This window comes from Taudactylus pleione, unplaced genomic scaffold (genome assembly GCF_031769625.1).
Source record: "Taudactylus pleione unplaced genomic scaffold, aTauple2 ptg000374l, whole genome shotgun sequence".
In the NCBI taxonomy this organism is placed as follows: Eukaryota; Metazoa; Chordata; class Amphibia; order Anura; family Myobatrachidae; genus Taudactylus; species Taudactylus pleione.
The window spans coordinates 457,620-483,257 of record NW_028284775.1 but is presented as its reverse complement, the minus strand read 5'-3'; the positions used below and the strand labels follow the sequence as shown (position 1 = coordinate 483,257).

General features: G+C 42.1%; 1 protein-coding gene across 4 annotated transcripts in view; it reads right to left on the bottom strand.

Annotated features, from left to right (window-relative positions):
- Nucleotides 1–3,975: 3,975 nt before the first annotated feature.
- LOC148508169 (amine oxidase [flavin-containing] A-like) overlaps nt 3,976–25,638 on the bottom strand; it is a 125,667-nt gene continuing 104,004 nt past the window's right edge. For 3 of the 4 annotated variants that reach the window (XM_088444909.1, XM_088444908.1, XM_088444907.1), the window contains 4 exons: nt 24,628–24,725; nt 6,479–6,590; nt 5,563–5,625; nt 3,976–4,314 (listed from right to left, as the gene is read on the bottom strand). In XM_088444909.1, coding sequence (XP_088301035.1) covers nt 4,144–4,314; nt 5,563–5,625; nt 6,479–6,590; nt 24,628–24,725 — 444 coding nt within the window. In that variant the 3' untranslated portion in view covers nt 3,976–4,143. Of the gene's footprint in view, nt 4,315–5,562; nt 5,626–6,478; nt 6,591–10,129; nt 11,006–24,627; nt 24,726–25,638 lie in introns of those variants that run through there. The other variant, XM_088444910.1, reaches the window with a different exon arrangement.

Sequence of the window (25,638 nt, the reverse complement as noted above, 5' to 3'; positions counted from 1 at the left end):
TATCCAGTCCGGTTTCATTCTTTTGTATCCAGTCCAGTCCCATTCTGGGGTATCCTATCCAGTCCCATTCCGGTCCAGACATATACATTCCTAACCAGGATGTTCCTCATTGTCTCAGTCTCAACCCAGTATAAGGAAACCCAAGCAGGGGACCGCGGCCTGCATGTTGGGCATAGCTAAGCCCAAATCCCCTTGCGGGAGTCACTGGTGAAAACTACCGGCGTGTTAGATTCCGCACCTCTGACTTGGGTGTCAGTCAACTTCCCGGATACTGGTCTACCTTCAACCAATCAGTTATCATTCCGTGAGTCGAAACTAAATCAAACCTCCAAGTTTCGCTGTCCACACTTCTGAACCCTCGCCTACCAGTAACTACAGATTGGGTCCACAAACAAATCGCACGAGTGTGACAAAAACATTTTGCTGGTTTGATTAAACCATGCTAACAATGGGCTTAAGGCTAAGGGCTCTATTTATTAACATTATGTTTACTAAAATAAAGTGAAAAAGGGTGTTTTCACACCCTTTTCACATTATTTTAGTTTCACCTGTAGTTATTACAGGGCAATTGGAGTAGAATTAGTAAAATTCTACTCCAACCCCCAGTATCACTTATTTTTAGTAAAGCAGATTGCATTTCCCATAATTGTAATGGGAAATGTGATCCGACCACAGTTACTAAAAATAAATTGTAAAAAAATACCGGGGGAAGCCCTGTGATAATAACGCCACCTGGAGGTTACCGGACTCCTGCCCTGCTCTGACGGGGAGAGCAGAGCCGGGAGCCGGTACCAGTAATCAGCTATGTGGTCTAAGCAGACCGCAAGCTGATTGCTGTAAAAAAAGAAAAAAAAAATGAAACATTTTTTTTTTACTTACCTGACTCCAGGGACCGGTGATCGGGCCTCCGGTGATGGCTCCTCTCCGGTCAGCTGGTCTCCCACAGTACACTGGGGCCCGGTCATCAGGTGATCGGGCCCCAGTGCAGTATGGGAGATCACCTGATCGGGAAGCCTGGAGAAGATCACCGGAGGCCAGGAGGATGCAGGTAAGTGTAATGAAGGGAGGGGGGGTCGCGGGAGTCCGCGATCGCGGGGGCGGGGCTTAGCATCGTGGGGCGGGGCTTAGCGTCGTGGGGGGTAGTAGCGGTGGTTGGTCGGCGCATGCGCGGGCTCTTAGTCGCTGTATTTTTTCCGAAAATACCGCGACTAGAGTGCGGATGGGATCCGCAGGGACAGAGCTTTATCGCAAGCTCTGTCCCTGCAAGGGATTTATAGTAAATCCCTGTGATATTGCCTGAATTCGCAATGCGAATTCACTCAGTAATATCACACTACAATCCGCATTCAATATGCGGATTGTAGTAAATAGAGCCCCAAGAGTGCTAATCATCCTCAAAGTTCAAGATGTCATCATCCTTATCATCACCTTCATTATTGCCAGAAAAGGTATTCAATTTATAGTTCATTTTGATGAAAAGTTTTTCTGCATTTTTGTAAAGAGCCTCCTGCGCTGATCGCTCACAAGTTTCCTGTCTGTACTAAACACTATTTCCGAATACACACTGGAGGGTGGGTAACATAAGTACACTATAGCTAGTTTGGAGGCTCCAAATTGCCTTTTCTTCCTTCCAGTATTAATTTAATGCCACGCTCATATAGAGTTAAAATTTTGTTCTCCAGCGATGCCATTATAAGCATTATTGTACAGCTCATTACCGTATCCAGCTTTTTTTGCTAGCTGTCTCACCCCCCCCTATTGAACATCAATTAGGAGCTACAAACTGGGATTTATGTAAATACAAGTCTCAACATACTTTTCCAGCCCATGAGTCACAACTTTTATATTTGTCTTCAGTGTGTAATACAACTAAGAATTCACACATTGTTTCTAAATATGTTATTCAGATAATGTTTCAATCTATAATTTATTTGTTGCTGTCTGCTCAATATTACCAAAGTTTTTTTATGTGAATTTTATGTGAATAATTTGTGTTATTAAAGTTTGTTATTGTCATCTATACAGAAAATTGGGAAGAACACTTGCCTAAAGTCCAAGAAGTGCTAAACAGCTAATGACAGCAGGGGTTTATGGCTAATCCAGTCAAATGTACCATTGGACTTTCAGATACCAATTACCTCGGGTATGTGATTGACAATGGGCAAGTGAAACCCCAACTGCAGAAAGTGGAGACAATTCAGTGCTGGCCAAGACGCTCCACCAAGAAACAAATGAGAACTTTCCTTGGGCTGCTAGGCTATTACTGCCATTTCATTCCAAATTTTGCATCCAGAGCTTTACCCCTGACTGAGTCCCTTAAGAAGGCTCACCTGGAAAAGATTCTCTGGACCAAAACAATTGAAGCAGCCTGGGAAGATATGAGGATGGCTCTGTGTTCCAAACCAGTTCTGCAGGCACCGGATTTCAGAAAACTCTTTGTCCTGAAAACTGACGCCTCCGACAGGCTTAGGAACTTTTTGTTACAGTCCATTACGGGCAATTAAGTAGAAACCTGTTACCATGAGAGAGCTAGAATGCCTAGCGATAAAGTGGGCAGTAAAAGCCCTGTAGCTATGTCTCCTGGGAAGAGAATTTGTCTTGGTCATGGATCACGCACCTCTGAGGTGGATGCACCTCAACAAAGAAGTTAACCCCAGAGTGACACGCTGGCTCTTGACCATCCAGCAGTACAAGTTTGTCTTAGAGCATCAGCCGGGAGCTCAACATAGAAATGCAGAAGTGTTGTCCCTGAAGTCTGAGACAGCTGAGTGGAGTCAGCCATCACAAAACAAGATGTGAGCTTCCCCAAGCTTGGAAAAGCGAAAGGGGGTGATGTGTGGTGAGAGGGGTTGTCTCTCACCTGAATTGCTCACATTCCAGTGGTATCAGCTGGAGTGCAGTGCTAAAGTGCAGTGTCTGCTGCCATTAAAAGACGCCACTTTACCAAATACCTGCCTGTCTGAATCCTCATTTCTACACCTTGTGTTACTAACTATATATATATATATATATACACACACATAAATATATATATATATATATATGCACACATACACACAGATACGCACACACATATATTGATACAGTATATATAGTCTTATATATGCTGTATATATTTTAGACTCCCAGACAGGGTGCATGGCAAAATCTTTATGCCATCACACCCCTCCGCATGCACCTTATAAGCCAGAGTCCCCTTATGCACCTTAAATGCCATCAGACCCTTCCACATACCTTCTGCTTCATCTCTTTGTATGATGTCAGTGCCATCATATGCCCCTTATAGGCCATCAGACCCCTCTTCCACATGTCGCTTTATATGTCATCAGATGCCTCCTTCATACGTCATCGGAAAACCCATATTCCCATTTATAAATTTTATAATTATGAAGGGGACCCTACAATTACATTTATTATTAATACAAATAAGGAGGCAGAGATATTACTTATAATAACACTGGGATACATTTACTCTTTTTAAACATAAGCACACATATCCTTTAATAATTGAAAGGTGTCACATATTAATTTTTGCAACCCAGTTATCTAGCAGCCACGAGTACCAGGAAGGGACAAATGTTACTTAGCATTTTTGTAGGCATCATTAAGTGCAGGTGTCAAACATATATTTGTCCCGTCCTATCTAAAATGGCAGTGGTTTCCCTTAGGGGTGTTAAATCAGAGGCTATTTCAGTTTTATCTCTAAACTTCTTTAAAATCAGTCAGGTGGTTTGGAGAGTGATGAATTCACTGTTGCCAGGATAACTACTGCTTAATAACTTTCCATAGTTTATTTGTGTATTAGTGATATCAATGATAAAACCCTTTATTCAATTCATATATAAATGATACATCTATATTTCTAATCTTACTCTTTGGGTCTCCTTGTTAATACTGTATCACTGAGATGAACATATATAAGAGACACAATTTGTTCTTATCGTATCCCAGTAGGATGTGTTTTAATGAACTGAGATAAATCAGGTAGCCTCTAGCCAGTTGATAATTATTATATTTTAAACTAGATTATAGGTACTATACACTAATACCAAACACCGGAAGAAGACCTTTATTTACTAGCATAAACCTACAGTCACATATCATAGTAAATAAACTTCTCATGAAAAAATAGAGTTGAAGGTGCTACTTGATAAAATGTTTGCATTCAAAAGTAAAACAACCCTTTTGGAAAGCAAGAATTCCAGCAGCAGCTGTTGCAAAGACAGCGGAATATCCAAAGAATTTCATCAATCCTTGGGAAGTGGGCAGATTTCTTTCCAAGAAGGTGGTTGTGATTGGCAGAGCTGGAACATCCTAGATGGATAACACAAATGAGTTAGTTTATTGTTCATTAACTTAATGCCCATATGGATTTTAAGAACCTTGGTTTCGCAATGGTTTGATATCTATAATTTAACAGAATACACACATTGAATTAGCCAGACAGATTTCTTACAGTACTTAATAATGGTGAAGACCTATTCCAATGTAAGTTAACTTGTTGAAGGTGTAATAGGGACTATTATAACCATGAGAACATTCCCACATATGCTTTCTGAATTGTACAATTGTACAGAGTCTGTAACAAGGATGAATGGACACATATAATAGTAAGGTCCCATATGTAATTTATAATTTTATATTGACTTAAATAATTTCTTCCATAGTTCATTAACTTAATAATAGCCTATTAATTGCTTTATTCTATATTCATTAATAGCTTCCTACATAATATGTATTCTAATGTTCTAGAGTGCATTCATCATGACATATGTAATGCTATACGTGTGGCTGTACACACAGTACTAGCTTAGGGGCTGGTTCAGAGTTGGCTCAAATCCGCTTTGCAAATGCATTTCATGTTTTTTTTAGCAACTGCGCATTTGTTGGAGCTGAGTGCTCGCATCTATTACTGATTCAGGGTCATACACTTTTCAGTCACATCTCACTTGCAGTTGGGTGTAGCCGTGTGGCAACAGGGCATTTCGGGTGCGTGTAGGTAGAATTGCGGGCGTTTCAGAAATGAAGGGTATGCAGATATCAGTCAGATTTCAGACGGATCTCTTGCGCCAAGAAAATGGCTGGTGCAAGTTCGCATTTTATTGTGATGTTGGCTACTTCTACAAGTGGTTATATAGGGACGGTGCAAACACAAAGATGTATACACCTCTGAGACAGGTGAAGATTTGTGTCTATTTTCGAATCACAAAATGTGCTGCTTTTGCAGCCGACTAGCAAGCAACTCTGAATAAGCACGTGAGTTTATGCTAATTGCAACATATAGGTGCAACAAATGTAGCTCAGTAGTATGAACTCAGTGTAATAATTTATACATATGTATCTTATACACATGTAGCATAACAAATTATAGTGTATGTACTAATTAGATATGAAAATATCCACAGAGCAGTTGTGTATCATATACAAGTGTCATGAAAATAAAGTAACTAATCCTCTATGACAACTACAGTATACTGTATTTTATTTAGTTATTTGGTTTGTCAATTTCATAACACAAATTGCATTACAACTCTTGATTTTCTTTTTTGTTCTTAAACATACCGTAGATTGAGGCTCAGGTACCCATATCTGATGCTCTGCAATTAGTCCCATCTTGCACATTATCTGCAATTACACAATAAATCAGAGAGCATCATTAGTTAAAGTGAAATCCTGAAGTGTGTCAGTATGATTAGAATATTACAATGTGTACTTGATACAACATGAGAGTACAGATTTACAACATCTATGGAGCCTATTAGTTTATGGATAAATGTTTAATTTATAAATACTTTATTTATGGGGCAAACTCACTAATACTCAAGTGTCAGCCATACTGTCCCATAATCGGAAAATAAATCAAGTCAATATGTGCATGTTGAATGGATTATATCTTATTTTAAGAGACCTCCAAAACCAGCCTCGCCCCAGTGCAGCTATCATAGAGCCAATATAAATCCTTTGATTCAGCCACTCACGGTCAATCCCACCCTGGTGTACTCTAAACCCTGGTTTAAGCAAACAGTGTTGCTGTCCCCATTGTAGAAACAACATTACACACCTGCTTTGAAGAATGAAAAAGTAAACCTTGTCCCAGTTCTGCAAAATCCTGTTCTTCCCTTTGAATCTATAAGTAATATTTATGCAGTTTGAAATTCCCAAATTAATTCTGCACTGAACGCTTTATTATAATATATAATTTGAAGCAGAGCCACTCATAATACAGAGGGTTCATGTAACCTTGAAACAGGGCACACATTATATGAAGGAATCAGGGGGAAGTACACTAACCCTGGTTCCGGGAATATGTATATTGGACACCTCTACCTGGCAGCTTGTAAACCAATAAATGGATTTGGATACTGGAATGTGTGCCCATTGATTCCAATTGTCATAAGATCAACTTAGACAACTTTCAAAGTTCATTCCTGTGTTGAATTGCCAGTAGTTCAGCTCTGTGTTACACACACCACATTACCTCTCTGGCTGCTCTTTCCCCAGCTTCTATAGCCCCTTCCATGTATCCACTCCATGATGTGGCTGTCTCCGTGCCAGCAAAGTATAGTTTTCCAACAGGCTTTCGGATCACACTGTAGGAGAATAAAATTAAGTTTATCCCTGGGATTGGTATATCTTATGATAGTAATACAAATCCTTTCTTTAATCATATAAACAACAAACATATAACCAAAACATAAAAGTGTATACTGAGAACAGCTACTACTACAGAAAAGATCTGATAAAGCTGTCTCTACACATCAGGAATACCTGGTATCTCATACTTCAAAGGTACTGAGGATCTGGTCTCAATTATCTGCCTATGAGCCAGCTGCCTTCTGAAAATGACTCTTTTAGGATTCATCTTCAGTAAAAGAAAATCCTGTATGTACCGTGGTATCCTGGCAGCTGCGTATAATGGCCAATCTCGGCATTAATACAACCACACCGGAGATCTGTTCACCATCTCATATGAACTTATTTTTTGAGTAGATTGCTAAAAGGGGATAAGATGAAGTCCTACTTGCAACCAGAAATTGTATGGACTTTTAAAAATGTATATACGATTAAATATAATTCCTTAAACTCCAATAATTTCTGTTTTGGTTATATGTATGTCTATATAAATCTGAGGATTATTTAGATGAAAAAGGCTGCTAGGTAATAAAAGGTTCCACAATCCACCTATATAGATTCAATACTTTCTGTTCCAAGATAAACAACATAGACTTCAATGACTTTTTGTTGTAACTCTTCCAGATTAGACGAGAGTAAACTTGGCTTTGTATCATTTATACCCCTTTCAGACATACAACCCGGGAAATTTCCTGCTCAGACCCGGGAATTTCTCCTGTGCAAATTCCCGGGTATTTGGTTGAGACCCCCCTTTCACACTGCAGTGTCTACCCGGGAAATTCCCAGGTAGACCCCTTTCAGACATAAGCCAGGTTTTTTAGTATTAAATATTACCTGCCTCTCCTCTGCTCTTCCTAACCTATCCCCTCTCCGGCTGCCGCTGATGATGTCATCATCATGCAGCAGGCAGCCATCCAATCAGTGCAGCCTCTATCTATAATATAATAACTCCTATCTACCCTGGTGGTCCAGCGGGAATGCGGGCGGCCCGCTGTGGCTGAAAACCACCGGCGGTCTCCAGCGCCGGTGTGAGGACCCGGCCATGGTCACTGACTCGTTTGTCAGCACCACAGCCACCGATGCGGGGGGTTATGAGCAGCAGTGCAGAGCGTCCTACAGGACGCTCTGCACTGCCAACTCATTGTAATGAGCAGCAGCGTAGAGCGTCCTACAGGACGCTCTGCGCTGTCAATGTAAAAGCTGCTTGGTGCTGCCCAGGAGTAGTAAATTCCCGGGTAGCACCATTCAGACAGAAGCAGGGTAATTTCCCGGGACTTAAGAACATGTTCCCGGGTAGGCACCTTTCAGACAGACACGGGTACACGGGAATTTGGCCGAGGCAGGCCAAATTCCCGGGATTCTCGAGATGTCTGAAAGGGGTATAACGGAAAAAGAAGCGGCAACTGCACCAGTCCGTGACCTTCTCTTCAATACTTAATTTAAATTTAAATGTATTAGTTACTCACTGAAGAGGTGCTACCCACTATAAAATGTTATCAGGTATCAAAAAACAAGGATAGTGATGCGGTGCACTGGTCACACAAATAAAATATAACCTTTATTAAATTCCATATAAAACTATAACATGAACATATAACCCATAAATAAGTGAAATATTAAAATATAAAACAAAAATAATAATTTTTAAATTAAGTGACAGAGACTGTTTGAATAGACAAAAAGCGAGGTTATGCACAATTATTCACTAGGTGTATAAGCATAAAAAAATGTAATATTGTTGACTGCACTATTGGCAATTGTAAGAGGATGATATAACACAGTTATACAGTGTTTCAGCTTGTTTACTGTAATTAATTTAATAGAGAGGATATTATTGGAGGCGTATAACTGCTTCTAAGCTGCTCATTTATGGATAATTATACGCCTGCAGCTCATAGCATTAGGAACTCACCTTCATTTTCTGTGCTGATTTAGAGTTGAACACACACTAATTGCAGTGACTATGGACCTCATTCAGAGTCGGTCGTGAGCGCCGATGCGCTCGTAACCGACTCGATGGTTAGGCCTGCGCATGCGCAGCAGCCACACTGCGCGTACGCAAGCCCCGGAGCGACAGAGAAACTCTGTCACTCCGGAGCTCGCTACCAAAGTTTGGTAGGCGGGCCGGGGGGGTGATTTGCAAAATGGAGGCGTTCCTTTACGAACACCTACTGTTTTGTGGGCGGCCACACTGACATCATCAGTGATGTCAGTGGGGAGCTTCCTGCTCCATCAGAGCAGAAAGCTCCCTGGGGCTTACGAGTGCCCAGACCCAACCTTAGGGTTTGGTCGTAAGCCCCGAAGGTCGCGATGGTGATCACCATCGCGACCATCAACCTGGTCGGTCGTTAAACTGTGGGTGTTAACCCACAGCTTAACGGTGGACAAGGAGGCGGCCGTTCAGGATGCAAGCGCCCACCCTGATTCAGTGCGACCGCTTGCATCTAACGACCGCCTCTGAATGAGGTCCAATATGCTGATTGTAAATGCCCACAGCTAATACCTTCTAAAACATATAGTTAAATTAAAGTTGCTTATTCTGGGCTAATGATATGTTCGGAGATAAGACTAGTCAGGATGTGTAACTATTCTGAGCTGCTTATTTTACATAATTTCTGTCTATATTAGGCTGCTTATTTTACATAATTTCTGTCTATATTAGGCTGCTTATTTTGGGTTAACAATATACTGTACTTGCAGCCAATTTTATGTTAAGAGTTAATTGTACTTTTCTCAGCACCATTTTCTATAGGAGATATATACACCAGCAGTCAATAATAAATAATACAGGTTTTAACAAATGTAATCTGTGTGATGTGATCTAATAAGTGACATTTCCACATTAAAAGGAATCACAATTTAATACACACTTAGAACTATTGAATTAAGCTCTAAATATCCTAGAAATACATTTTCATTCCTGTGCTGCTTAATATGCTTGCAGCAACTGGAAAATAATACATGTCTGAGTAAATGCAAACTTCATTAATGTTGTCTAATAAGGGATTTTTTTTTTTTTTTTATCAAACCCACATATTTGAAGACCTTAGTGCATCCAGACTTTGTTTCAATTAGGCTGGATAAATACCCACAATTGACATATTACAGTTACCTAACATAGATTATTAAAGAAAATACTTTTTTTCTATGGATTAAACTCCCTATATAATAAGGACTGAGTATATGCCAGTAACATCTTGGAGAAATTACTCCTACCTATTCTGATGGAACAGGAAAAAAATATTTCTGTTTTATACATAAGGGGAGATACATATTTAGTGTTACTTAAGGAATATATCAAAACAGCAATATTTAAAAATAAACTTACACAAGACACATGTATGATATAACAAAAGTTTATTGAGTAAAAGCATCTTACTGCATATATAAAATGGATTGGTCTGTTTGTTGGTTTATCTGTCAGGTTATGCATTTTGACAGCCCTGCACTGATTGGGATGAAACCAACATGAGGTGATCCAGTTGGATGCTGGCCAGGTTTTAGGGGTCTTAGGGTCCCATTCGGACCTGCCTTTGGTGTACACTGGACAGAACATTGACCCGGGTAGCCTGCTCTGAGCCTTCCACTAGATGGATTTGGATGAAAACTTCACAGAGTGGTAACATTGGATCCCAGAAGACTGGGATGAAACCAACACTAGGTGGTCCAGTTGGATCCTGGCCAGGTTTTAGTGGGGTTAGGGTCCCATTTGGTTATCCCTTTTGGTGTACACTGGGCAGAACTTTGACCCATGCAGCCTGTTCTGGGTCATCCACTGGATGGATTTGGACAACATCACATAATTTGGATGAAAACTACACAGAGTGGTAACATTGGTCCCAGAAGTCATAATAGGTGGTTGAGGTCCCGGTTGGACCTCCTGTTGGGGTACGCTGGGCAGAACTTTGATCCAGGGAGCATGTTCTGGGCCTTTAACTGGATGGATTTGGATGAAAACTTCTGGGCCATCCGCTGGATTTATTTGGACAACATCACATAATTTGGATGAAAACTTCACAGAGTGGTAACATTGGATCTCAGAAGGCAAACTAGGTGGTTGAGGTCCCGGACAGACCTCCCATTGGTGTACACTGGGCAGAATTTTGAACCGGAACGCTGGTAAGAACTTTGATCCAGGGAGCCTGTTCTGGACCTTCTACTAGATGGATTTGGATGAAAACTTCACAGGGGGTGGAAATTAGTCTGGGATGCCTAAAGGTGTTGTGGGGTCCCAGTCGGACCTCATGGTTAAGTGCGCCGTGCAGAACTTTGACCCAGTGAGCCTGTTCTGTGCCTTCCACTGGATGATTTAGCAGAAATCACATAATAAGACTTAATGACTCGAAGATTCCGGCAATGCCGTGTACTTCAGCTAGTAAGAAATAAAGCGCAGAAAGTTATTGCAGTTGATGACAGTGTGAAGGCATATAAATTAATAAAAATTATAACTAAAGGTGACTATAATGCTATCTAGATCAGCAGTAGGATGTCTGTTAGAACAGGATACAGGCCCTCATTCGGAATGAGGGCAGCCGCATCATTTTTGAAGTGCGGCCTCCTGGTCGTTAAGTAAGCTGTGGGTTACCACCCACAGCTTAATGACCGACCAGGTTGATGGTCGCGATGGTGAACACCATCACGACCATCGGGGCTTGCGACGAGACCCTAAGGTTGGGTCTCGGCAGCCGCAAGCCCCAGGGAGCTTCCTGCTCTGAAAGGTCAGGAAACTCCCCACTGACATCACTGATGATGTCAGTGTGGCCGCCCACAAAACAGTAGGCGTTCCTTAAGGAATGCCTTCGTTTTGGAAACCACCCCCCCGACCCGCCTACAAAACGGAGCGAGCTGTCGATCAACATTGACAGCCGCCCCTTTTGTAGAGAGCTCCGAAGCGAGACAGTTTCTTGCTCTCTCTGGGGCTTGCGCATGCGCAGTGCGGCCGCTGCGTGTGCGCAGGGCTAACTATCAACCCGGTCGCAAGCATATCGGTGCTTGCGACCGGGTCTGAATGAGACCCACACTGTGTTAAATTTATTACAGTGAACAACCTGAAACACTATATAACTGTGTTACATCATCCTGTTACAATTGCCAATAGTGCAGTCAACAATATGTGATCTGACCTGATCAATGGTATAAATAATTCGCATTTATTTTGCTTATACACCTTGTGAATAATTGTGCGTAACCTCTCTTTTTGTCTATTCAGACAGTCTCTGCCACTTATTTAAAAAAATATTATTTTTGTTTCCTATTTTAATATTTCACCTATGTATGAGTTGTATGTTTATGTTATCATTTTATATGTAATTTAATAAAGGTTATATTTTATTTGTGTGACCAGTGCACCGCATCACTATCCTTGTTATTTGATACTTTTTATCATTAACTGCAAGGTAACCATGGTTTCATACAATGTTAATGAACAGTATGTGCACCAGCCATTGATGACCTTCTGTCACTCAAGAGTGTGGCTACCAATGTGAGTAATGACACTGTTGCCAGGAGTTTCTCTGATGGGAGGTGGAAGGGGTAGGTAATGTGAAACACAGCAGAACATATGGGAGAGGTGGCTGCACAGGAAGACCTGACGGGAAGTGGCTGTGAGAAGAGCGAAGTAAAACAAAGAAGAAAACACTCCACAAAAAGCACACAACCTGGCAATACATGGTGGAACAGCTAGTTGCAGTAGTGTTACACTTTGGGTCTTTAAATTGGTAACCTCCGGGCTAAATAAATCAGTGAAGACTTGTATTGTTGAATCTCCGGGCTAAATAAATCTAGGAAGACTTGTATTGTTGTCACACTGTAGAATACTTCCTCTATACCAACAAGAAAATTAAATTGAAATGGGTATTGCTTATTAATGTGATTAACTTGATTTGTGGTTTATGTTTTACTCTTAGAAAATGGTTTTAATACCAGAAAACAAGGAGAATACAAAAAAAAATATGCAAATAGTAATAAGTAGTTGTACTTGAAGTCTTCTATATGTGGGAATATAGCTCCCACACAAGTATCTAGTTCAACCTAAATCTTTGGTCTTCTGATAAGCTGCTGATAAACTTATGTCATATGTATATTTGTGAATATTAGAAACTTGTATTTTAGGTCTAGTCTATCAGGACTTCTGTACATTAATATTTAGGACCATCACAGGAAAAAGTGAATAGCGTAGGCACCAGAAAGGTCAGCAGCAGAAGGGAGACATTTTTTGAACACTACAGAATGTTCTTTTGAAGATTGAAATCCACGTCAGACAATGGAAGACAACCCTGTTATATTTCAATAAGAACAAATTACATGGATAATGATGTCACCTGGATTATAATAAACTCCTCCTCTCTTGAAGGTTTTCTTACCACTGTGTTGAGCCTATTTTACCACATTTTGTGCTGCTCACGTTCCAACATCAATATCAGTAATTTTACAAATATACTTTGTTCTTTTTAGAAGTCTTTAAATTTTCATAAAAACATCATTAGAGTTGTACCTTTTAACATGGCAATTAAAAGCTAACAAAAATGAGTAAAATGTTTTTTTTTTAAAATTTAACAAGCAAAAAAGTAAATGAACTAAAAGCAAATGTACCTTATATATTTTAATGATATACTAGCTGATGTACCTACTTTCACCCAGGTAGACCTTAGATATTTACTGTTTCCATTTCCATCTCACCACTCCAGTAACACATTAATCCTTCACCTTTATTGTAATGCATCACTGCTATAGTAAGACATTACCCTCCCACACATGTGTACTAACACATTGCACTCCATCACCTCTGTAGTAACATACTTCCCTCCCTCCCTCCCTGCTGTAACACATTCGACATTCCCCTCCCTCACCTGTGTATAAACGCAATCCCTCTCTCACACCTGTAGTAACACATTCCCCTCCCTCACCTTTGTAGTAACACATTACACCCTCTCACCCCTGTAGTAACAAATTCCCCTCCCTCACCTCTATAGTTACACATTACCCCTGCTGAACACAGTAGTAACACAATCCCCCCCTCGCCCTGCAGTAACACATTCACCATTCCCCTCCCTCACACTTGTAGTAACACATTCCTCTCCCTCATCTGTGTAGTAATACATTCCACTTTCTCACCTCTTTAGTAACAAATTTTCCTCTCACTGCTGTTGTAACACATTTTCCTCTCTCATCTCTGTAGTAACACATTTCCTTCCCTTACTATTCAAATAGGGGAGCCACATCAAGTGCCAGTGATGTTTGGCAGCACTTGGGGTGACAGTTGGTTTTTGAATATAGAATTGTGCTACAGCCATGATGAAACAGTCAGTCAGGAAATTCTACAGGAGGGGTAAACATCTTAGCTATTTTCACCCTCTTAGGAGTTGAATTTTGAAAAATCCCTGCTTAGTGGGTGCCTACATCATGGAAGTCATATACTCCCCAATTTTCATGTTTCTAGGTCCAGGGGTTTGGGCTGGGCATTGATCAGTCAGTCAGGACAATTGATTTTATATATATAGATGAACACCACAAATAAATACTTTGAGGTTCTTATTTGGTATTAATCCACCTTTTCAAAACAGCAAAAAAAAAAAATCAGGATTCCACAGGTTGGCTTACATAATAAAATTTGTACTTGAGACACATACAAATGTATAGGAATACTGTAATATGGTAGTCCAAATAAGAAATAACATTATAAAAATGAGAACACTCTTCACATCAGGGGCATATTTAGAGAAGAGGGGGCTAGTGTGCAGCCTCTCTATCCAGGCCCCCTCTTCTCTATCTGGCACTGTACTGCAATGCATTAATGATCAATAGTAGACTCTCGCACTGTGCCAGAGTCTACTACGCATGTCTTAGGAGAAATGGCAGCCATTTTCTTGGTCATTTCCTACTGTACATGCAGAAAACACTGGGAAAATGGCCACTGCGCCATTTTCCCAGTGATTTGTGCAGCGCTGGTGCTGTTGATGCGGGACTCCAGAGAGTTAAGTATTGAAGAAATGGGTGCACGGTGTGCGGTGTGGGTCCTCCTGGACCCAGAGGCCCATGTGCACCACCAACCCTGTACCCATTATAGATACGCCACTACTTCACATTAAATGAGGGAGTCTCTGTATTCTTATTTGACTCAGGATGGGGGAGATCTGGGTATTCAATCTCCCCTCTAAACATTTGTGGAGAATGTAATGTTTTGTGTAGTGTTGGAAGTCTTTGTCTGGTGATCACATATGTTCGCCAGAAAATAACTACTACGGGGGCATATGCATACTGTTTGAAAGCACCCTTTTCTAAAGGAGGGTGCATCCAAGTGTGTAGGATAAAGTATGGTGAGATAGACACAGGGCATATTAAGAACTGGGGGGCATGTACTGCACCCCCACCAATAATCCCCCCATACCTGATGAAATATACCTCCCTTGTGATGCTCCAGCTCCTTATTCTTCTCTCGTGTTGCCATCTTTCCGCTGATAAATTCTGAAAGATGGTGCATGTGCAGAAGAGAGCAAGACTCTGAGAATCATAGGGAGCCAGTGCACTGCATGGGATGCACAGTGGTTGGTCTTGGGCACAGGGTGTGCAGTGCAGGCCCCCTTCCTTGACCCAGTGTACACTGCACAACCTGCACCCATGAAAGATACACTACAGGATAGACAATATCACCCTTTCCCCCTTGTGCACTGGCATGATGATGTCACTCTTCTGCGGTCTCCTCCCCTAATTACCAAAGGGGACAAGGTTTGCTTTTTGCTTTTAATCAGCGCTGCACTTCGGATAAGTAGGAGTAGTTTTGATGTATGTCCACAATGAAGGAGTTAAAATATGACGACTTGTCATGCATGCTTGATTTGCTCTCATCCAGCTATTCAACCAAAGTATGACATTATTGTATCAAAAGTTTAAAACAAGCAATTAAAGGGGATGTCAGCTTTACTGTAAAAGTGTTCTAAATATTGCAACTGTCCTTTTCTTTATTCTGAAGTTGGCAAGGATAGATTTAAGATTGCTAACAGGGGTACCAGTATTTTCATTGCCAAGCAGCTATAGACTACCATTTCTTGTGCAAACTATCATATAATAACATGGAATTTGACGTTAATGTCCATTTGCTGTGTGTGTGATTACACTTGTACTGACATTCACTGGGGTGTGGGCACTATAATGCGGCATGGGGTGGTCTCCATCTGCAGCTTCATGGTCTCCATCTGTAGCTTAAAATTAACATAATTTTAAGATGAATACACACCTTCATTATCATTATCACAAGTAGATAGAGAAAAGTAGAAATGTCCATTGCAGTGCACTAAACAAAAATAATACATAAAATATAACTTTTATTAATATAATTAATATCTGAAGACTAAAAAGTGAAATATAAAAAAATGGGGATAATGTGTGTAATGTAAATGAAATGTGTTATAAAAATTGCGCGCGCTCCTATTCCACTAGATGCCCTGATGTTAGTATCAATAACCGGTTGGTATATATATATATATATATATATATATATATAGAGATGATAATGTCACTTTAAAGATATATATATATATATATATATATATATATATATATATATATATATACATACATATATATATATAAAATGGCCACACCTGGGTATAATGTGTGGCCCCTGTATTGTGCAGAATTTATCTCAATCCGAGTGATGTCAAAGACATCATCCTCTTGTGGCTATCACGTTATAAATTATTCCTCACATCACATATCTAAACAAATAATGATAGTATACACTGTTACAGTGTTAATAAAAGATTTAATTTGTGTGATGTGTTTTAACATGTGAGCAGTAGGATTCTCTATACACAAATATAAGGTTATTTATTTCTATTGTTAAACCCAATGCTATCATAGCATGTCCACTGTGTAGTTCTTCTCTGTGATTGTCACTCTCACAGTGATGAAGTCCAATGCTTATATCATGGACATTCCACCGTATTTGATATCATACAACTTCACATAGGACTATATATCTCCCACACCAAACTTTATAGCCTCATTTCATATATCCCATATCATGTATTCTCCCATCATTATGCGTAAGGGTACTCATGGGAAATAGTTTATGCAAATACTGGATGTCTTTGTATTCCACTATCCTGCTGTATTCATAGAGCTCTATGTGCTAAAGTGCCTGTCCGGAGGGGTCCCTCCGTGGCACAGCACTGCACCGAGTTACTATATCAGCAGTAATTTGAGTAATGGGTGATATTAGTACATATTATTATCATTTACCACAGTTTCAGATAGAAAGGTTTAACAACAGCAGCTTCTTATTACTTGTGCTATAATGCACACATCTCTATATGCTAGCAAACAGTTTCATGCTGGTCACGCTGCAGTTTACATATATAGGGTAAGTATTCCACATTTTGCTGAGCTGACTAGCAGCGTATCATATTAGGACATGACAGTGTACGGAGTGCCGCTAACCGATGCTGCGTTTCGCTAGGTAGCTTTTTCAAGGTTGACAAGTACCTGACCTGAATGCTGACAACTTAATCGAACAGCTGATCCAGAGCTGTATGCAGCCGCCCCAACAGGGCGACCCAGCAGCCGTTCAAGAGGAAGCACCGCCCGACAAGAGTGGTAGCTAAATGTTCCTTTCTGTGTTCTAACCTTTTTTCTCCCAACTAATGGTGTCTCTTTCCCTTTTTACCATTAATGTGAGGAGTATTAAGGATAAGTTTAGAAAACAGTCTGTGTTTGCATTTTTAGATACTCAGAAATGTGATGTTTACATGTTGCAGGAATGCTCTATTCCTTTTTCCAGGTCTTATAGACATCTGGGCCGGCAGTGGTCTCACGGTCTGTCCTATTGGTCTGGTGGGGGTGAGTGTAAGTCTACAGGGGTCGCCATTCTTATTAGGGGGAGCCTCTTCACACTAGATTCTGTTCAGGAGCTTGTCTGCGGCAGATTGCTTATCGTAGACGGCTCCTGGGCAGGTGAGCCTATTAGGCTAATCTGTGTGTATGCACCCCCTGGTAAGAATGAGCGTTTGGAGCTTTTCCATACCCTGCGGCTGCAGCTCGCAACCACTAGGGCAGTAGTGATGGCCGGAGATTTCAACTGCCCCATGGAGGAGGATGGACGCAGCACCTGCAACACTGCTAAGCTTGATTTGACATCTAAACTGCTCATAGAAATGGTAACCGAAGCTTCTCTGCGGGATGCTGTGGGCTCCATGGGGGCTGGCTCTGTGAATTACACGTGGAGCCGCCCCGATGGCTCGGTGCATTCCCGCATTGACTTTGTGTTTACCTATAGAGCAGTGAAGCAGAATAGGCATGCTATGGTTCCCTGCTTCTTCTCTGACCACAGAGCCATTCTCTTCCAAGGAGACCTGGGCAATGGTTTTCCTCCTGGCTCAGGCTCCTGGAAGTTGAACTGTGCTCTGCTGGAAAGGGAGGAGGTGCTGGCCGAGCTGAAGGATGCCTACATCACATGGAAGAATGATAAATGTTATTTTGAATGCATGAGTGATGGGTGGGAATATGTTAAGGCTAACATTCGCAGTTTCTTTCAGGTCAAAGGAAGACAACAGGCGTGCGACCGAAAGAGGAACTTCAAGGGACTGCAGAGACAACTGCAGTCCCTGCAGGACCTCCAACGGTGCGGCTGGGACGTGAGAGATGATCTGGAGGAGACCAAAAAGAGCCTGAAAGGGCACTTCGAGGAGGAATCCAGACGCATCGTCTTCCGTTCCAAGGTGGAGAACCTGGAGAAGGGTGAGAAATGTAACTCTTTCTTTTTCAGGAAACTCCACTCTGGCCACACGCCCCTGACTGAGCTGCGAGATGAGACCGGTATTCCCAGGCAGGGGAAGGAGGGCGTCATGAAGGTCATCACGGACTACTATGGCGACCTCTACTCCCCAAAGACGACGGACAGTGCTGTGGCTGATGAGTTCCTGTCAGGTATCACTAACACTATTGATCCTGCAGGTAAAGCAGCCATGGATGCTCCCTTGGTGTTGGAGGAGTTGCACTCTGCCGCTAAATCCTTTAGGCAGGGCAGGACCCCGGGCAGTGATGGTCTCCCAGCAGAGCTCTATGTAGCGCTGTGGGACCTCATTGGCCCGGACCTGCTCGAGCTGTACAAGGAGATGGTGGTGGAGGGCAAAATGCCTCCTTCACTGAGGGAGGGACTGATCACGATCTTGTATAAGCGTAAGGGGGAGAGATGTGAGCTGAAAAATTGGAGGCCCATCTCTCTCCTGAACGTGGACTACAAGATCCTGGCCAAGGTACTTGCCAATAGGCTGAAGGCTGTCATCGGACAGATCATTCACCCGGACCAGACCTGCGGCATTCCTGGCTGCAGGATTGCAGATAGCCTTGCCCTCCTCAGAGACACGGTCCATTACATCAAGGACCGGAACGTGCATGCGGCTCTGGTCAGCCTTGACCAGGAGAAGGCCTTTGACCGTGTCTCACATGCGTTGATGGGTAGGGTCCTGCAGAGGTTTGGGCTTGGTGAAATGTTTTGCACGTATGTTAAACTGATGTACCTTGATATTCACAGCTCGGTGTTGGTGAACGGCTGGAAGACTGACCCCTTTCCTATTCTATCTGGGGTCAGACAAGGCTGCCCTCTTTCACCTCTTCTTTTTGTTTGTGTTATAGAGCTCCTGGCTGTATGCATCAGACGGAAACCAGAGATCAGAGGGGTCATCGCACCGGGTCCAGACCGTAAAGAGGCCAAGTGTTCGCTGTACATGGACGACGTCACTGTCTTCTGCGCTGACCAGAGTTCGGTGACAGCACTCGTCCAGACCTGCGAGAGCTTCGGCCGAGCTTCAGGGGCAAAAGTCAACTGCGGGAAGTCAGAGGCTATGCTGTTCGGGCAGTGGCACCTGTCATCCTCCGCTCCATTCCCCTTTGCTGTCAAGCCGGACTTCATCAAAATTCTGGGAGTCTGGCTTGGTGGTGAAGGTGCGGCCCTGAAGTGCTGGGACGAAAGACTTGCCACTGTAAGGCAAAAAATTGGACTGTGGAGCCTCAGAGACCTTACCATCGAAGGAAAAGCACTTGTACTGCGCAACGAGATTCTTCCCGTTCTGCAGTACACAGCGCAGGCCTGGCCACCTCTGGTCACGGTCTGCAGGGCCATCACAAGGGCAGTGTTTCACTTCATCTGGGGCTCCAAGATGGACAGAGTAAAGCGGACAGTTATGTACAAGGAGCCCCTCAAAGGTGGAAAGGGAATACCAGATATCCCCACCATGCTGCGAGCCTTCTTTGTTTGCAACTGTATCCGCAGGACTTTGTGTGAGACTGATAATGACTCTGCAGGAAACTCCATGTCTCGCTTTTTCCTCCTACCCCTTTGGAGGGCCCTAGGCTGGGCTAAGTGGGACAGCTCCATCCCTTACAACTGGAACACTCCCTGGTTCTACCTGGATGTGTCCAAGTTTGTGAGGGAGCATCAACTGGAGGGAGTTAAACCTGACTTGTGGAAACCAAAGACTATCCACAAGCTCATCAGAGCAAAAGACGTTATGGAGCCTATTCCAGGGCTCCCTTCAGCAACTGCCAAGCAGGTATGGGACAATGTGGCCTCCAAAAGGCTCACAAATAGACACAAGGACATGTCATGGATGGCAATCCAAGGGGGTCTGCCCCTAAGGACATTCATGCACTCCCGTAACCTGTGCAGGTACAGACATTGCCCCTGGTGCATCTCTCACGAGGAAACAACTATGCACTTGTTTTGGGACTGTACTTATGCACAGTTGTTGTTAGATGCCCTGGAAAATGAACTCAAAGACTGTGTGCCAAGGAGCAACTTTTCGTACCACTCGGTACTTTACGGATTGTTTCCTGGCACCCACACCTATGGGGCAATCCAGGAGGCCTGGCGCCTTATGAACTGTGTTAAGGACGCTTTGTGGCTTGCCAGGAATCGCCTCATTCTGAGGAGGGAGAGGATGTCTATCCAGGACTGTCGCAGGCTGATTCACAGCCTGCTAAGAGACTATTCCATCATGGACAGCCCTGAGGAAGAAGAGGACTAAACCCCCCTTCTTCTGCCCCCTCCCCCCATGCTTGATTGTCCAACAAGGACTGGGACAGTGGCCCCTTCCCCCATTTTTCACAGAGACTGATGTTTTGTTGATATGTCTTTCTATTTATTTACCCTTCCCATATATGTGTCTGTCTTTCAATAAAAACTTCAGTTCTGTGATTCCCCCTCCCCTCCCCTCTACCCTCCACACCCATAGACCTTGTTGATTGTTGTTTTTGTTTAAGTACTGAATGAATAGTGCAGTGCATTATGTATAGTAAAGGATGTCTTGTGCTATATGTTTTGCAATGCATTATATTGTATGTTTGATAATGTTTGATAGTGTATTGGGTTTAGGCTGTGCTGCGACACAGTACACTTGTATGTGTGATTTATGTATGTTTTTTGCTATCTTTATGTTAATAAAGAATGCTTTTTTCAAAAAAAAAAAAAAAAAATCCTACTGATCACATGTTAAAACACATCACACAAATTAAATCTTTTATTAACACTGTAACAGTGTATACTATCATTATGTGTTTAGATATGTGATGTGAGGAATAATTTATAACGTGATAGCCACAAGAGGATGATGTCTTTGACATCACTCGGATTGAGATAAATTCTGCACAATACAGGGGCCACACATTATACCCAGGTGTGGCCATTTTATATATATATATGTATGTATATATATATATATATATATATATATATATATCTTTAAAGTGACATTATCATCTCTATATATATATATCAACCGGTTATTGATACTAACATCAGGGCATCTAGTGGAATAGGAGCGCGCGCAATTTTTATAACACATTTCATTTACATTACACACATTATCCCCATTTTTTAATATTTCGCTTTTTAATCTTCAGATATTAATTATATTAATAAAAGTTATATTTTATGTATAATTTTTGTTTAGTGCACTGCAATGGACATTTCTTGTTTTCTCTATCTACTTGTGATATGACTCTTGTCCGTAGTAGCACCCCCATTTTTCCAAATGAGAAAAAGTGATTACTGTGGGGTTCATTGAATTACCATACAAGGGCATATATGGTGTCTGGTGCAATCAGAAACCTAAAAATTGTGTTGTTCATTATGATTATCCCTTATAAAATCCAATTAATTAGAAAAGTGAGCTGAGTGCAAACAGGGAAATTGTTATTGCATGCTTGTAGAAAGAAAACTGACTTTAGTTGTTCTGTCACTTGCAGAGAGGGTGGAAAAAACAGTTGGTATGCTGTATGTAATTCTATTAACAGATGATTATGTCCAGCTGGATCTTTTAAAATAAAGAGTGTGGGGTTTATTTATCAAAGTTTAATTTTGCGTTCAATTTTATGTTCGATTTAGCTCACCTCAAATCAAACTAATAGAATGTAGAACTTCCTGTTGAAATCCCACGTTTACTAAAATTTGATTTTGGAAGCCTTTTCTAAATCGAATTCGATTAGGTTCGATTTTGAACAGTGATTTCATGTTTGATTTTGCATGCCCATGTACAAATCGAACAACAAATCCTACTCAAAAATGAACTTCAAATCCCCAAGTTAATAGACCTGCTTCATGCTGGCGATTTTAGCATGAGCATGTATGAATGACACAGATGCATGCACAGATCAGTGAGATCCGTGCGTGCATCTCTGTGTAAAAAGATTATTCAGTGTTAAAATTGAAACAAAAATTAGGTGTGGTTCCCCCCTAAAAGTAGAACCAGCCTCAGACTTTTCAGAGCCAGTCCTGGTAGTGTAAATATGGGGGACAAAAGAAGTAGGGTTCCCCTGTATTTAGCACAACCAGCACTCGGCTCAGTGAGCTGGTCCTGGTTTTGGAAAAAAAAGGTGACAAAATGAGTAGGGGGTCCCCTGTATTTTCCACTACCATGATTCTTTCTAGTGGGGGTGTAATACCACAGCCAGGGAACCCTTTCACCAGGTCCCCCGGCCAAAGCATTACACCTGACCACTAGTCAGCCCAGGCCAGTGATCCCTGGGGAGGTGGGGACCCCCCAATAAAGGAGTTCCCTTTCTCAGGGCACCCCAGGCCCGGGCTTAAAGCCCGGGGCTATCCCCGGCACCCCTGGCCGGTGGGTGCCGGGTTGATTGTGTATAGTGTGGTGTAAAAGATAGATGTACTAATATTGTCTTTTGCTTGAGAACTAGAGGTCCCAGCAAGCCTCCCCCGCATCATCTGAGCACCCACCAGCCAGGGATGCCGAAGAGAGCCCTAGACTATCAGCTCTGAAAACCCCACACCGCCTAAATAAAAAAAAATACAAAATTCTTCACACCTGGCCGGGGTCTCCGGTGGTCTCCCCTCTCTCTTCTTACTGGAGAGGGAGCTGCTGGGAGTCCCGGGGGTTCCTGGGAGGCTCCAGGTGCTGGTGGGAGGGGCAAGGGTTGCTGGGAGATGTAGTTCTCCCAGCGCCCATTCCGGGGGCCACACGGACACTGTGGGGGCACACTGGCAGGGGGGGTCACTCATACACACTTACAAACACCACACACACTGGCATACTCACTCTGCGTGAGTGAAAAAAAACCTCCTGGCAGTTTTTGCTATTCTTGCACCCAATTGAATATGCCCCTAAGTCTTTTTTTTCAGTATGAAAAGTGACTTAAGACTGCGTACAACTAGGGTGATATCCCAGGGTTGCAATGGCAGTGCATTTGCGGGAAGTCAGTACAGTATGTGTTTTATCGCAGTTGGCATGCAGTTGCAGCCACAGCACAGTCAGGGCGTGGTGTGGGTGTGCATTTTCAGAGTGCAACTAAAATGGCCACCCAAAGAGTCCCAAATGCAGCTATGGGTTTGAGCTGCATGTGCTCTAGTGTAAGTATGAAATCGATAATGATGACTGCAGGTGATTGGTCGCAAAGGGTGAAAACTCACCCATTGATGCAAAACCACTGAAATTGATCCAACTGTGTTTTAAAGTGATTTTAGAATGCTCTACACACTCAATTTACAAAACTAAAAACTACTTCAGACTCAACTGGGGATGGGGAAGCCTGCACACATATTCCAGTGTTGACATAAAAACTGACATATATTTGTGAGGCATTGCAGGTGCACCAATACACTTGGTTACTTATCTGCTCTATCCGGCCATTAACTGTAATGTATTTTCTTTGTGTACTGCTCTTTGTAACGATTAGCCCTCCAGTCACAATCCTGTCTAATCTCAACAAGGTAAGACAAGGGGAAGGAGTCACAGCTACAAGGAAGATACAAATGCATTGATAACGGGTGCCGGACTGTAGATAGACAGTAATTAGTTAGACAATGTCTAGATAGACCCCAGATGTTAGACAGTCAATAGATTGACAGGTACAAAAGGTTGACAGGTACAAAAGGTCGACACACTAAAGGTCAACATGTAAGAAGGTCGACAGGTACAAATGGTCGACAGGGTCAAAATGTTGGCGTGAAAATGGTCGACAAAAATGATCGACACACAATTTTTTTTTTCTAGGTTTAGGTTTAGGGTTAGGCACTTAAGATGAGCCAGTGTCCAACGTCATTCCCTACCATCCAACGTCATTCCCTACCATCCAAGTTGGCATGGAGGGGGAATAAATCCATGTGGCGAGCCAAGCGAGCCACCGTTCCCGCAGTGTGGCGAGCGAAGTGAGCATGCAAAGCGTCCGAATGGTATTTACGCAAAAAAATAATCACGCGTAGACCATTTTCGTGTCGGCAATTTTCATGTCGACCTTTTGGCCATGTCGACCATTTGTACCTGTCGACCTAACATGTTGACCTTTACTGTGTCGACATTTTGTGTCTGTCGACCTTTTGTAGCTGTCGATTTATTAACGGTCTAACATCTGGGGTCGATCTAGCCATTGTCTATCTAATTACTGTCTATCTCTTATACCACACCCTTGATAACATTTTGCATTACTGAATGTGTTTTCACTATAGATTGTTTTCATTATCATTCTCTAAGTACAGCCATACAGTACCTTCCAAATTGTGTCATGATTCCTGGAGGAAAATATGCTGTGTAACATCCTCCTGAGTACTGTTCTTTACACCAGTCCTTCTCCTCATAATGCACGGGCTATTAGAATAATGGTCAATGTGTTAGATTACAAGCAGCTAAAGTACTTTGGCCTTTATTTTCCCAATTTCTGCATAATAATACAACAGGTAGAAATGTACAATACAGAAGCATTTGAAAATCAAAACTGTCACTTACAGTTGCAACATGTTAAATTTTGTACCTACAGAATAACAGATCACTCAAACTGGTTATAATATTGGATATAGAGGACATGATACAGAATTGGAAGCAAATTGTGCAAATATTGCGCCCAAATTGCATGCTCAAAATAAAATGAGTATATTAGCCAATACACAGAGTTGTACGTATCCTGCAATGTGCCCGATTACTATACATTAGGTTTGGCACTAGTCATCGTCACCAATGCACACTTGCCTTGGAGTTACACTTATACTAGGTGCAAAAGATATATCTCCAAACAGGTGTATGCACGCTTACATCCAACTCTGCATAGACCGCAGTTCTGTCCCAACACCCTCACTGATCTTTGCATTTGTGAGAATGCCACATTGCTGCCTAGTTATGCCCCTTCAGTCTTAAGGGTATATGTGAACTGTATACCACTGCATCGCCCGTATTTGAGTGCACTCTGCTCCAGAGCATGCTCAGTCTAAAACACCCAAGACAACATCCGCCAACAGGAGTATGTTCAACTCTGTTTTATTCCCAGGGTGTGTAGGCTAAATTGCATTATCAACAACATTAATATTTTTATCTGTATATAAAAATAAAAGACAGAAAGGATCATAATGAAAAGTACAACTTAGATTGCACAGTACAGTTAATTAAACATAACATTGTACATGCTCATGATCTAGCTGCACATCAGATATACATGATAATTACAGTTTGGTAAGTGGAACCCCACACCGCATAATATGAACAATAGAAAATATCACAGAACATGCCC